The following is a 14,411-nucleotide window of genomic DNA, read 5'->3' as shown; positions in this document are numbered from 1 at the left end:
TATAGAAATACAAATGGTTGCTATTTCAGATGTCCTTTTCTACATGAAAAATTCAGTTTCTTGCATAATTATAAGACTCAAAGAGCATGGCAGAACTGAAGGAATAGAAAAAAAAACGAATTGTAAAATATTCTTTATAATCTTATGACCCTTTTTTAAGGAGTTTATCAAAGTTTTTTTTTTTTTAGACTTTGAAAGAGACAAAAATAAGCAAATTACTCGTGAGCATTTGTAAGCTATATTATTCTCTTAGCAGTGAAGGAAAGCATCGCTATGGTAGATATTTCTGCGTGTAGTTAATTATGCTACGAGCAAAGTATATATATATATATATATATATATATATATATATATATATATATATATATATATATATATATATATATATATATATATGTATATATATATATATATATATATATATATATATATATATATATATATATATATATATATATATATACATATATATACATATATATATATATGCGTGTGCCTGTGTATAATGCACAATCACAGTCTGTTAGTATGCACATATAAGTGCTTGTGTAATATAAACAACATTTATAGATGCTTATCATTATAAAATCAGAATTACGTCCACAAAAAAATGACACAAGAGATCCTGATATCTCTTTATAATTACCCATGTTGCTTTAACGAAGCAATGCAAACAAAAACAAAATTTGTATTACCTAAGTTTTTTAGTCACATTATTGATAATTCACCATATAAAATATATGATAAAAAGTCCACATTTAATAACTGTAGCTGAATTTTCTCGTAAAAATACCTCGTAAGTAATAATCACATTTCCACAGTCTTTAAATTATTTATATAAGAAATAACGATTACAACAATATAAATAATTAATCTCTTTTCTGCGTTATAGATATAGCGAGTAAAGAGTTTCTCTCTCTAATGGCAGTAGCTATATCTACAACGATAAAAAATATTCATAAACTTCACTACGATAACGTAATTATCAATAAACTATAAATCTGCACCAAGAATCACAGTCTCGAGGACAAGAATGGTTGAGATATATCTCTGGGGGAATCCTTGAGCTTCTTCTAACGGGTTTCTCAAGGATGATAAGGCGGTGGTTTGAAAGATTCGTAAGGAGGGGGGTCATCCTTAAAAACTGGCGTCGAGGTGGAATTTCTGGTCTGCTCCCTCATGAGGTGACTTCTCCAGCTGTACTCTGGAGTAGCTAAAATAGGGCCAGCGGGCAAGGTCGCGTACCTTGACAGCTGCTCAGTGGAAGAGTGAACGGAGGACGACCCTTCCTCGACAGGGTGCAAGGGAGTGAAACCAGCTTTTAGTATCCTGTGATTTCCTCGGCCAGCGCCCCTTCTGGATGATCCAAGTGTCCTAGAATACCCCAAGTTCCGAGCACCGAGAGTGGAAGAGTAGTGTATGTACGCAGCTGCTGCTGGAGAACTAAAGCCTTCCAGTTCACTGTAGGGGTTTTCATTCGCTTCTAGTCTGTTCGTCGTCGCAGTTCCAGAACTAGAAGAGTAGGTGGTCATCTGGATGGCTGAAGGATGGCACATCTGTCTGCTCTGCGGCCTTGCTGGCAGCGGGCGAGATGCATTCTGGATATTGGACTGGCACTCCAGTGAGCGATCGGGGGGAATTGAGGCTCCTTCGTATAGTGCTTGCTTCTTTTTCTTCTGGCAATTTCTGTAGGTCAAGTACATGGCGCCAACCAACATGACAGCTGCAAAGTATTGGATAATTATATTATAAATACCCAAATTAACAAATTAAATCTTGATATCTTGTTCTATACCTATCTTTAAAAGAACTAATACAATTTTTTAAGTAGTGTAGGACTAGTACAAATCCTGTATCAAAATGCTCTGCACCTCATCAGTTGTTGATAAACTATGTACTCTAAGTTGAAAGGTCAGCAGACCATACTTTATTTCTATTTACCAATATGTATATTTACAAAATTATTTAAAATATCTCATCGCCTGTAAATATTTCAAAATAATTAAACTAGACTCTCACAACAATGTATTGTATTTAAAAAAAAAAAAAAAAATGTCATAGGAATAATCTCCAGAACTCTCTGATCCTATCTCTGTCAGGCATAATGAGTACACCAATTTCTTTCACAGAGAAAAAGAAATAAACAGAATGGAAATTTACCTCCGATAGCCAGCATAACTCTGCCGACGAGGACAAGCGGACTGAATGGTAAGATGCTGTTCTGTCCATCATTGTTGATGGAATTGCCCATGGCGTCTACGAAGATCCCAGCAAAGAGAAGAAATCCACCGATGAGGAAAAATAACAGTGCCCTTAACGACGTGTTATCCATGGCTGCAAGGTCTCGCCTGTAAGAAGATCAGATTAGTTGCTATTGACACCAAAATAAAATGAAAATTGCTTTAATAAGTACAGTCATCTACTTTACAATAGACTTGATTACACACACATGCACGCAAGCACACAAACACACCATACACGCATACACACACACACACACACAAACACACACACACATATATATATATATATATATATATATATATATATATATATATATATATATATATATATATATACATATATATATATATATATATATATATATATATATATATATATGTATATGTATATATATATATATATATATATATATATATATATATATATATATATATATATATATATATATATGTATATATATATATATATATATATATATATATATTTAATGTCAATCACTTGGGTAGAGTTTAAATAACTTGCACCACCCAAACACACACACCACTATATATATATATATATATATATATATATATATATATATATATATATATATATATATATATATATATATATATATATAGTGGTGTGTGTGTTTGGGTGGTGCAAGTTATTTAAACTCTACCCAAGTGATTGACATTAAATTTATACTTTGTCAAGTAATTTCATCTGTAACGGCATGCAGATCATGATCACAATGCCTTACTATAAAGTTTAGGACGTAATATATCAACATATAAAGGGAATCTTTTATGTCAATACTGTGTTTTGAGAAAATTGGCGAACTTGAAAGAGAAAAATAACTGTGTAATAGATAGAATAACTATGATAAAAATGGAAAAAATTCAGTAATTCACATTGCCAAGATATAAAATTCGCCTAGAATAGGCGTTCCTGTCATATAGAATAGCATATATGAAACTGAAACGATTTTAATATATAAGATATTTGTGATTAAAAACTGCAACAAGGTAAATGTAAGCCGTTCATCACAGCTAGTTTCATTCGATACATTCTGCTTCTCGCAATAGGTTACACGTGCCAGCTATGAATAGAAATATTGTCCAATGTAATAATAATAATAATAATAATAATAATAATAATAATAATAATAATAATAATAATAATAATAATAATAATAATAATAATAATAATAAACAGATAAACTGTCTTACCATCAAAACAAAGTAACGTATGAGACAGAAGAAATTTGGTTGTATAATAGCAAAATAGTAAGAACATGGCGCTTCGACTTCCAAATGAATTTATTTTCCATTGAGCAAAGAGAATTTGAGAGTAAGTCACATAAGAGACGTCTGCATACCTCAAATATTGAACGTGTCTACCCTGACCAGGAGACGATTAAAGAAACCCCTTTAAAAACAAATTCGGTTTGTGAGGCAGAAATCCGCTAAAATGGAAAATAGATGTATTTACAAAACACGAGCTATCTCATGTATATGATTAGCTTGCATTCACTAGTCCTGTTGCGTGAAGCAGATCTTATATGAAGTAGTAGACTTTCTTACACATGCAATATTCAAAGGATCTCTTCTTGCGAAATAAATGCTGTCTCGTTGTTGTTTGTACCTGGTTTATAGAATGTGTGTTTATATCTTGATGTTGTGAAATACAAGAACCTCTTAGGAGATAATGATAACAGCATCCACGAGATCAATAGTAATGATAATAAAATTGTATATTTAAAAAAAAATATAGGTATTTTTCTGACGTAAAATTGCCTTAAAATTATCCTTAAGGCAACTCCAGGAAACTTACTCTTTGTGGTAATGAATACATCACTGCAGTATTATAGTGTAGTTCCATGCATACAATAATACCGAAAAAAGCAATTTAATAATTAGGCTTAAATCTAGGATTTAGTGTTAAATTCATGGATTGGATTGGCTCTCTAAGGCCATTCAACACCCAAGTGCAACTGTGGGACTGCTTCACAGTTACATAATAAATCAAAAGATACGACGGAAGAGAGGAACTGTCCACAAAGTTAAAGTAGTAGGGTTTACAACAAGTGTAGCATAGTGGCTAAGGAAGGCTGAAAAGACCTTAAAGTAAGGCCTACAGTACGCCACATGAGGTTTACTATTGGCACTACACCCTACATGGTTTATTATTACGGGACGATAAAATTTCTACATTGCTAAAGTTCCAAGGGACAAAAATGATTAGAAGAAACCTCATTTTTACTATATACAGTACTTCAGGTAAGAAGGGTTTGTTGGAGCCTCTTATCAGACGTAGATAACAATCGCCTTACTACCTTGAGCATAGATGAAAGTTTTCATTTATGATAATTTAGAAGGATTTATAAAGGGGATAACTATAGCAGAGCAAACCCTTTCACTGTTAGCCTTAGTTAGGTCTGAACTAGTTTAGAATGGGTTAAGATTTAAAGGTTCTAAGGATGTGGTAACCTCAACCAAAGCATTCCCAAAAGTTATTGGAATGGTGTTGGTAGGTAAGGCTGTATTTGTTTCAGTATTTTAATTCAGCATTTTTTTTATCAGGTTATGACTGTTCTGGAATTCATTGTATTCTTTAGTTACTGCTTAACTCGAATTTACTGAAACTGCCCACATATTCTGGCACAAAATACTAGCTTTCGGTAGACATGTAGCCGTATGATATATATATATATATATATATATATATATATATATATATATATATATATATATATATATATATATATATATATATATATATATATATATATATATATATATATATATATATATATACATATATACTGTATATATATATATATATATATATATATATATATATATATATATATATATATATATATATATATATATATATACATATATATATTCCTCTCTGAAGTGGGATGCCTTAACGTGGTGAAAGGGTTTGGGTATTGTGATGGTTAGCAAAGCTGTACTAATCAGGCTAGCCAATAGCCATACAAGTTTGGTTTGCTATGAGTGATCAGAATGAAGTCTCCTATCATTACCTGGCCAAAGCGGCAGTTGGGCAGCTCACTAATATAAACTGGTCAAACCCCAGGCATGAATAAGGACATATTATTATTATTATTATTATTATTATTATTATTATTATTATTATTATTATTATTATTATTACTACTACTAGCTATGCTACAACACTACTTGGAAAAACAGCCCACTGACAAAAGGAAAATGAATAACCTACAAGAGAAGTAATGAACAATTGATATAAAATATTATGACAGCTGTAACAAAATTAAAATACACCTTTCATATATAAACTATAAAAACTAAAAAAAAATTAAGATGAAGAGAAAGGAGGTAAAATAGCCTGCCCGAATGTATCCTCTAGCAAGAAAAAACTACTCAAAGATAGAGAAAGACCATGGCGGACAGGCTATAGCACTACCCAAAATTAGAGAACAATAATTTGATTTTGGAGTGTCCTCCTAGAACAGCTGCTTACCATATCTAAAGTCTTTTCTACCTTTACCAAGAGGAAAATAACCACTGAACAATTACAGTGCATTAGTTAACCCCCTGGGCAAAGAAGAATTGTTTGGTAATCTCAGTGTTGTCAGGTGTATGAGGACAGAAGAGTCTGTGTAAAGAATAGGCCAGACTATTCAGTGTATGTGTAAGCGAAGGGAAATATGAGTCGTAACCAGAAAGATGGACCCAATATAGTATTGTCTCGCCAGTTAAAGGACCAAAATCTCTCTAGAGATAGTATCTAAACGAGTGGTTGTTGGCTTAACCAACTTACCACCCAAAAATATAAACCATTAAAACTCTCTTGCGATTGACTGGAAAACCGTGAAATTTCTCGTTTATATATATATATATATATATATATATATATATATATATATATATATATATATATATATATATATATATATATATATATATATATATATGTGTGTGTGTGAGTGTGTGTGTGTGTGCGTGTATACATACACCAATGAAAATGGTGATTTCAAAGCCATAGAGACATTAAATCTCTTGAAACCTTTTACGCTTAATCATCTGAAAACTTCAATGATTCTATAAACATGACGAAGATATTGATTTCAAGTAGCAAATAATTTAACTGGTCGAGTCCCATCACGAATCACTTGGTGTGTTTGAGACTTCCAATGTTCAAAGTTGATTTAATTATCATAAAGTCTTTTTCCTCTTTTTAATCTTTTTAATCTAAGAGTGGGAATCAGCTTTTTTTTTTTTTTTTCTTTTTTTTATAAAGTCAATAGGTACATGTCATAAATACACAAAGGATTCTCTGCTGACATATGAGCCATCACTACAACGAGCTGTTGGAATCAATATCACGAATTATTGCTTGTAACCTTTGAGTAGCGTGAACGTACACTTAATGATTTTGTAGAGGATCTGGTAACAAAAAGGCAAAATATTATTATTATTATTATCATTATTTTTATTATTATTATTATTATTATTATTATTATTATTATTATTATTATTATTATTATCGATCTAGCTTCGTCTACATTACGCTAGATCTAAAATATATAAAAAATATCAATTTAGGAAGATTCGATAAAATATTTAAAACAATAACTTATTTCAGAGGTTTTTTTTAGTCTGTAAAATATTAAACAATATTGCAAAAACGCCTACGTCGAATATTTTTCTTTTCTAAAGTATAAACATTTGTTGTTAGGGCCAAAAAACACGGCAAGAAACATCTGATGAACTTTGACCTCTACATGTGGCTTGACCTCATTCTTTCCTCTGACATATTCTATCTGAACTCATTTCGTGATAATGTGGCTATAGTCCTTCGTTATTATTATTATTATTATTATTATTATTATTATTATTATTATTATTATTATTACTAGTTAAGCTACAACCCTAGTTGGAAAAACAGGATGATATAAGCCCAAGGGCTCCAACAGGGAAAAATAGCCCAGTGAGGAAAAGAAATAATGAAATAAATAAACTATAAGATAAGTAAAAAACAATTGAAATAAAATATTCCAAGAACAGTAACAACATTAAAATAGATCTTTGATATATAAACTATAGAAAAAGACTCACGTCTGCCTCTTTTACACAAAAACATTTGCTGCAAGTTTGAACTTTTGATGCTCAAGGGATTATCATACTTGTCCAGAATGGATAAAGTAATTAATTCCCAATTCCGTGTGACCTGCTTAGCTGCATCATATTATTGCAAACTTGTCCCTATTTTAGGATATGAACTTCAAAAATATAAACTTGCAGCGATTGTTTTATTGTTGAAGAGGCCGACATGTCTCTTTTTTTATAGTTTATTTATGAAAAATCTATTTTAATGTTGTTACCGTTCTTAAAACATACTATTTTAATTATGCCTTATTTCACGTGTAGTTTATCCATTTCTATATTTCTATTTAACTGACTAGAATATTTTTTTTTTCGTTGAATTCCTTGGGATTATAGCATCCTGCTTTTCCAACTAGGTTTTTAACTTAGTTAATAATAATAATAATAATAATAATAATAATAATAATAATAATAATAATAATAATAATAATAATAATAATAATTATTATTATTATTATTATTATTATTATTATTATTATTATTATTATTATTATTATTATTATTATTATTATAACATAGATAATAATAATATGGATTGGTCCCTTTCAATCGTCAGTGTTATTTCGAACAAATTTTTAATTACCCTACTATATTTCCACTATCTAGTAAGGATACATTACGATATGTAAAACTAATATTAGAACAAGCTGCAGTGAATAAAGGTACATAGTATTCACCTTTCATTATGAAAAGCAAGACTAACATGACCCCCAAGGTTAAAGGTCAAGTAGCGTAGCAGTCGCATTAAAAACACAACAGCGTTGTTGGCGACGACGCCCTCATGTGAATTTAATAGACCACGTATGACACATCCTAATAGCTTTGGGACGACAAAGAAATGCCATTTTTACCGCTGCTCTTCGGCGGAAGAACTGACAATCATGAGAATGTCAGGCTCTATTTTCTCTGTACTTCCGTTCGGCGTTTCCTCGCCGTTGCGTGGTAACGAAAAATCGGCATTATTTTGTGTAAAAAGAATTACTGCAAAAGAAGTATGGCACTGGTTGAAAATATTATAGCCTCTGCTGAGTTTCACTTTAATTCATTTCGAGAAACATGCAATGCACTACTTAGTGGGAGAGCGACTGCAAGTCTGCAAGATGGTACTATACCACATTGTTTCGTTAACATGGGTGATTGGATGTCAGTTATGGTATTCTTATTTTGCCCATATGTCTTTCGGGCTTACACTGAGAGCTTACAATATCATATACTATAAAACTGTAAGGCATATGCAGCAAAATGCATACGTTAATTTAAATTTACTTACGTGTAAAAGTCAGCTACGCATCTCGTGAACAAAAACATTCTTTGGCACCTCGCTCATGGCCGGGAACATTGGGGTGGGTGATGTCTAAAGTCATCGCTGAGTAAATCCCACACAACAAAGAAAATCGTTAACATTGCCCTTCAAAGCAAAGGACATAATTCATACACTAGGCGAGGAACCTTTCCCGCAAGTCCACAAAAGAGCCACGCTGAAAGAGCTTAGACACACACACACACAACACACGGTTAAAACTTTCAACAAGTGTGAGACGGAACGGGAGATGAAGTGTGGTAAGGCAAACCCTGCTGCTCACAGCTGTCCAAACTGTATACGTCGGGTCCCTCGCAGCGGTCTCCACTATCGTCATTGCTAGTACTACGACGGCTCTTCCAACGCGTTTGGCTATGTTGTATCTCATTACCATAGTGGCTCCTCCTCTTCCTCATGCCTTCGCTATCTCCCCCTTTTTTCCTCACGCATCATCTATCTACTCATGTTCTCCACGCCTTCTATATCTCATTTCCTCGCGACGTATCTCTCTACTCCTCTTCCTAATGCCTTCCCAATCTTCTCATTTTCAGTAGATAAACAATTTTTGCGTACCATTGGTGTGTTTCGGTTGAGCTATTTAATATATATCGCTAATGACATTTCCTTCTCTTACCATTATTCATGAAATTCTAATTGTCAAGACAAATTATTTATTACATTCTCCTTAATGATAGAAAAAATATTAGATTCTGATTACCGAATTGTTATTTCTTAAATATTCTCTGTACAGCTTGGCAACATAACATATTTTTACTTATTGATTGTTACACAGACTTTGCATATATTACTAACTCGAAGGCAAGAATTAAGAAAAAAACTATTCAAAATTCAATTGTGTTTATCTCTTAAGACCAGTCGTTTAGGAAACTGGATCTTTCATAAGAGTTTGTGCAATGTTACTTCGGTTATTGGTTTAAATTTCTTGATATTTCTTTACTGATAAAAGTTGCTCATAAAATGTACTAAATATTCAGCTAAGAACGTAGGAAACGTGTGATATCCAGACGAACTATATCTCAGCTATTTGTTTAACATTCTTGATATTTGTTTAGTGATAAATGTTGTTCATAAAATGTACTAAATAAGCTAAGAACAAAGGAAATATGTGATATCCAGATGGGAAATATGTGACATGTCTAATTTGACATTGTTACTTATTTTAGAATGATTTATTGTTAATTTGTTCTCTTCATTTATTTATTTCCTTATTTCCTTTCCTCACTGGGCTACTTTTCCCTGTTGGAGCCCCTGGGCTTATAGCATCTTGCTTTTCCAACTAGGGTTGTATCTTGGATAATAATAATAATAATAATAATAATAATAATAATAATAATAATAATAATATCCCGATTAAGCATTTGTCCCTATCATAGATGAATTTCAAAATTTTTAAAAAATTGAATTGATTATGTAGACTTTTAAAACATTACACCGTAAACCGAAAAGCCGTCCAACGAAAAGAGGAAGCGAGAGTTTGTTCGATCTGTGAAAGCTCACCATCACGTATCAGAGATGAGTCATCACTGGGCCCCTAAATCAGATGGTCGCGACTGAAAACTTGCTCACTGGTTATACTAAATCGCGTTATTTAATCCACTAACGGATCGAGAGGGCATCTTTGCTAAACCCGGGTCTTTCAAGAGTAGATTAGATTTCTGAATAATTTCCCCCCCCCCTCTCTCTCTCTCTCTCTCTCTCAAACAAAGTAACAGGGTTTTCGCTGATTGGAATATATATATATATATATATATATATATATATATATATATATATATATATATATATATATATATATATATATATATATATATAAATATACATACATATATATATATATATATATATATATATATATATATATATATATATATATATATATATATACGATATGCCTGGATTCCTTGACAAGTTCAAGGAAAACTATCAGAATGGACAGAGCCTAATAAATAAAAGACTAGAATTGACATTGAAATTGAAGGTAGATGAAATAGAATTAAGAGAACTATCCAGAACAATAAACAAACCAAAAACCGTAGATATTAAAAAAAAAAAAAAAAAAAAAAAAAAAAAAAAAAAATAGACCATAATTTGGGAAACACTGAAGAAAGGAAGAGTAATCAAATTCATGAAAAAAAGACTTGCAACAGGACGCCAACAGAGGTTTGCTTTAAAAGAAAAAAATTTAAATATTATCAACAATAGAGATGCAGAGAATTTCTATACAATGTTATACAGTAGTGATATAAGAAATACCTTTTCCAATAGAAATAATGAAACACCTAAGATGGTGCCAAAAGTAAGAGTAGGATAAGTAAAGAAAGAATTAAAATGAATGAAAAGAGCCAAAGCAGCAAAAGATAGCCTAACGATATTTATAATAATAGATGGAGGATATTTATTACCAGTAAAACTGGTTGAACTGTACACAAAAGGTCAGTCAGAATGCTCTATAGCCTACCCCTTTCACCCCCAAAGGACGTACCGGTACGTTCTTGCAAAACAGTGTTAATTACATATTTGTACATATTTTTGATAAATTTATGAAAAACTTCAGGCATTTTCAAAAGAATGAGACCAACCTGACCTCTCTAGGACAAAAATTAAGCCTGTTAGAGCAATTTAAAAAAAATATATAGCAAAATGTGCTCGAAATTTAACCTTATGGTGGGGGTAAAAGGGGCTACAGCTTGGGAAAATTTCATCATTATACTAATTCACAGAAAGGGAAATACAAAAGACCTGAAAATCTCCGCCCAATAAGTATATCCGTAATATACAAAATATTTACAAAGATCACATTAGGCAGAGAAAAAGACAGCTAGACTTTAAAACTGACCATATCAATGTAATTAAGCAGCCAATGAAGAAATGAACAGATTATTCTGAACCACTATATATGACATTATTTTATAGACTATGTGAAAGCATTTGATTTTGTCAATGCATCAGCAGTAATGAAAGCCCTTCAAAGAAAAGCACAAGACGAATCTTATTCAAGAATAGTTGAAGATAGTTATACAGGAATTACAAAAATCATAAAACTATAGTAGTGAGAAATTTCTGATGTGAAATAAGTTTTAGATATAAATACACACACATACGCACACACGCACACACACACACATATAATATATATATATATATATATATATATATATATATATATATATATATATATATATATATATATATATATATGTGTGTGTGTGTGTGTGTGTGTGTGTTTGTATGTATATGTTTGTGTGTGTCTCTACTTAGTAGTAAACTATGCTTCATTAACTATTATACGAAGAAAAGCAACATAATGATAAACATACAAACAAAATCATAATTCATAGGATTATAAGAAAATTATCTTTTTATAACCGCTGAGTATTCTGGGATATATATATATATATATATATATATATATATATATATATATATATATATATATATATATATGTATATATATATATATATATATATATATATATATATATATATATATATATATATATATATAGGCTATATATATATATATATATATATATATATATATATATATATATATATATATATATATATATATATATATATGTATATATATATATATATATATATAAATGTATATATATAAATATATATATATATATATATATATATATATATATATATATATATATATATATATATATATATATATATATAGCTCGATTTTAAAAAACTGAATACAATAGTCATTGGCTTCATAAATAAATCTAAATATTATCATAAACTAACCCTAATATAACCAAAGTTTCATAGAAACAATTATTCTTAGAGCAAGCTGCTGTTTCGGATGCACCGGTCTGTCTAATTGATGACTAAGGGAAGAAAGTGAGGGAGTAAACGACGCTTGGAATGTAAATAGGGCAAAATAAATAGGATAAGTCGTCTCATTATCATTTCAGATAACGCTGTCTTCTTGAAACTGAAGATTAGATACTTGGCGATGGCGTTATTTGCTTGTAAAGATGTTTCATTTTGAATGCATTTCTGGTAACCTTTGTCTTTACATCTAACTGATGTTAGTTGAACACTAGTCGAGTTATTCATAAATAAATGATAAAAAAAAAACATTTAATATTATAGTTTATTAAGCCCTCTGAGTTGTGATTTTGTAGCTGATGATAAAAAAGAAAAGAAAAAAAGAATGAAGGCAGCTAGCTACCTAACAAAATTAGGGAATTGGTAAAAAGTTAAGTATCAGTAAGCATAACATTAAATGGGATTTACCCACAACTTGAACTGCACATGATTTTAATATTAACATATTGATAGAACGATTTAATATTATATCAATATTCTGAACTGATGTCTGTAATTTAGATCAGCAATGAGATATGTTGGTTCTTTCCTGATAATCAACTTCGTTTCAACTGGAACTGGGAAACAATGTCTTCTTATTGTTGTTCCTTTACGAGTTTGAATTTTAACTGCTAGAATACATCTTTTTGTTTCCCTGGTATTCTGAGCTACTAGCGAAGTGGTTGAAATAATATCACGAGAGATTGAATAGGTATTTTGACTCTCTAGACAGTACTAAATTGGATCCCGCTACTATCTGGTTATGGCTCAATTTTTCGTCGCCTACACATACACCGAATTAAAGTCTGGCCTATTCTTCCCACATTCTCCCCTGTCCTCATACACCTAGCGACATTGAGATTGATAAACAATACTTCTTCGGCCAAAGGGTTAACTGAAGTACTGTAATTTTTTCAGTGGCTAGTTTCTTCTTGATAAGGGCAGAAGAGACTCTTCAAGTATGGTAAGGAGCTCTTCTAGGAGGACACTCCGAATTAAAATCAATGTTCTTTAGCCTTAGTAGTGCCATAGCATCTGTACCATAGTCTTCCACTGTCTTGGAGTAGAGTTCTCTTGCTTGATGGTACACTTGGGCTCACTTTTTGATCTTATTTTTCTTATTCTCCTTTTTTTTTAGGTTTTTATAGTTTATACATGAAAGACCTATTTCAATGCTGTTGCTATTCTTAATTTTGTTTATTCTATTTCTTCATTACTTCTCTTAGAGTTTATTATTTCCTTATTTCCTTTCCTCACCGGACTGATTTTTCCTTATGGACCACTTGGGTTAATAACATCATGCTTTTCCAAATAGGGTTGTAGCTTAGCTAATAATAATAATAATAATAATAGTAAAAATAATAATAATAATAATAATAATAATAATAATAATAATAATAATAATAATAATAATAATAATAATAATAATAATAATGTGTTGGTGGTTAAATTAATCGTTGTGGATTTTGCAAAATTGGAGAAACCAGAGAAACTCTCTAACGAGACTTACATTCCTATTGTTAATTGAGGTGGTATTCATCTAAATCGCTTATATGTCCTTCGGCGGAGCTGGTGAGTTTATCTCCGAATTTCAAATCTGGGTGTAAAATCTTCACCTCATGAGTCGTCTTATGAAGTTTCTGTTATGGTTTCTAGAGGTTATTTTCAATCATGCATACGCTGTTGAATATCCTGAGTTACATCACGTTCTTTACCTTTGTTTGAACCTTGTTTTTTATACCATACAGCTACTGTATGTGTGTATATATATATATATATATATATATATATATATATATATATATATATATATATATATATATATATATATATATATACTGTATATTATGGTCCCGGGTCTCGGTAGTAAGAAT

General features: G+C 30.7%; 1 protein-coding gene across 3 annotated transcripts; it reads right to left on the bottom strand.

Annotated features, from left to right (window-relative positions):
• Positions 1-510: 510 nt before the first annotated feature.
• Positions 511-9,104, bottom strand: LOC137652022 (uncharacterized). 3 transcript variants are annotated; one of them, XM_068385237.1, is made up of 3 exons: positions 8,972-9,104; positions 2,161-2,348; positions 511-1,723 (listed from the first exon to the last, which is right to left on the bottom strand). In XM_068385237.1, the coding sequence occupies exons 2-3, from the start codon at positions 2,330-2,332 to the stop codon at positions 1,086-1,088; spliced, it is 810 nt and encodes a 269-aa protein (XP_068241338.1). In that variant the 5' UTR covers positions 2,333-2,348; positions 8,972-9,104; the 3' UTR covers positions 511-1,085. The 3 variants fall into 3 exon arrangements, with proteins under 3 accessions (XP_068241338.1, XP_068241337.1, XP_068241336.1); XM_068385236.1 differs by having other exon boundaries at positions 8,659-9,097; XM_068385235.1 differs by lacking the exon at positions 8,972-9,104 and adding an exon at positions 8,066-8,206.
• Positions 9,105-14,411: the final 5,307 nt, after the last annotated feature.

The sequence above is a fragment of the Palaemon carinicauda genome, chromosome 13 (assembly GCF_036898095.1).
Source record: "Palaemon carinicauda isolate YSFRI2023 chromosome 13, ASM3689809v2, whole genome shotgun sequence".
In the NCBI taxonomy this organism is placed as follows: domain Eukaryota; kingdom Metazoa; phylum Arthropoda; class Malacostraca; order Decapoda; family Palaemonidae; genus Palaemon; species Palaemon carinicauda.
Note: the sequence above shows the minus strand (reverse complement) of the source record. Positions and strands in the feature narration are given on the sequence as shown.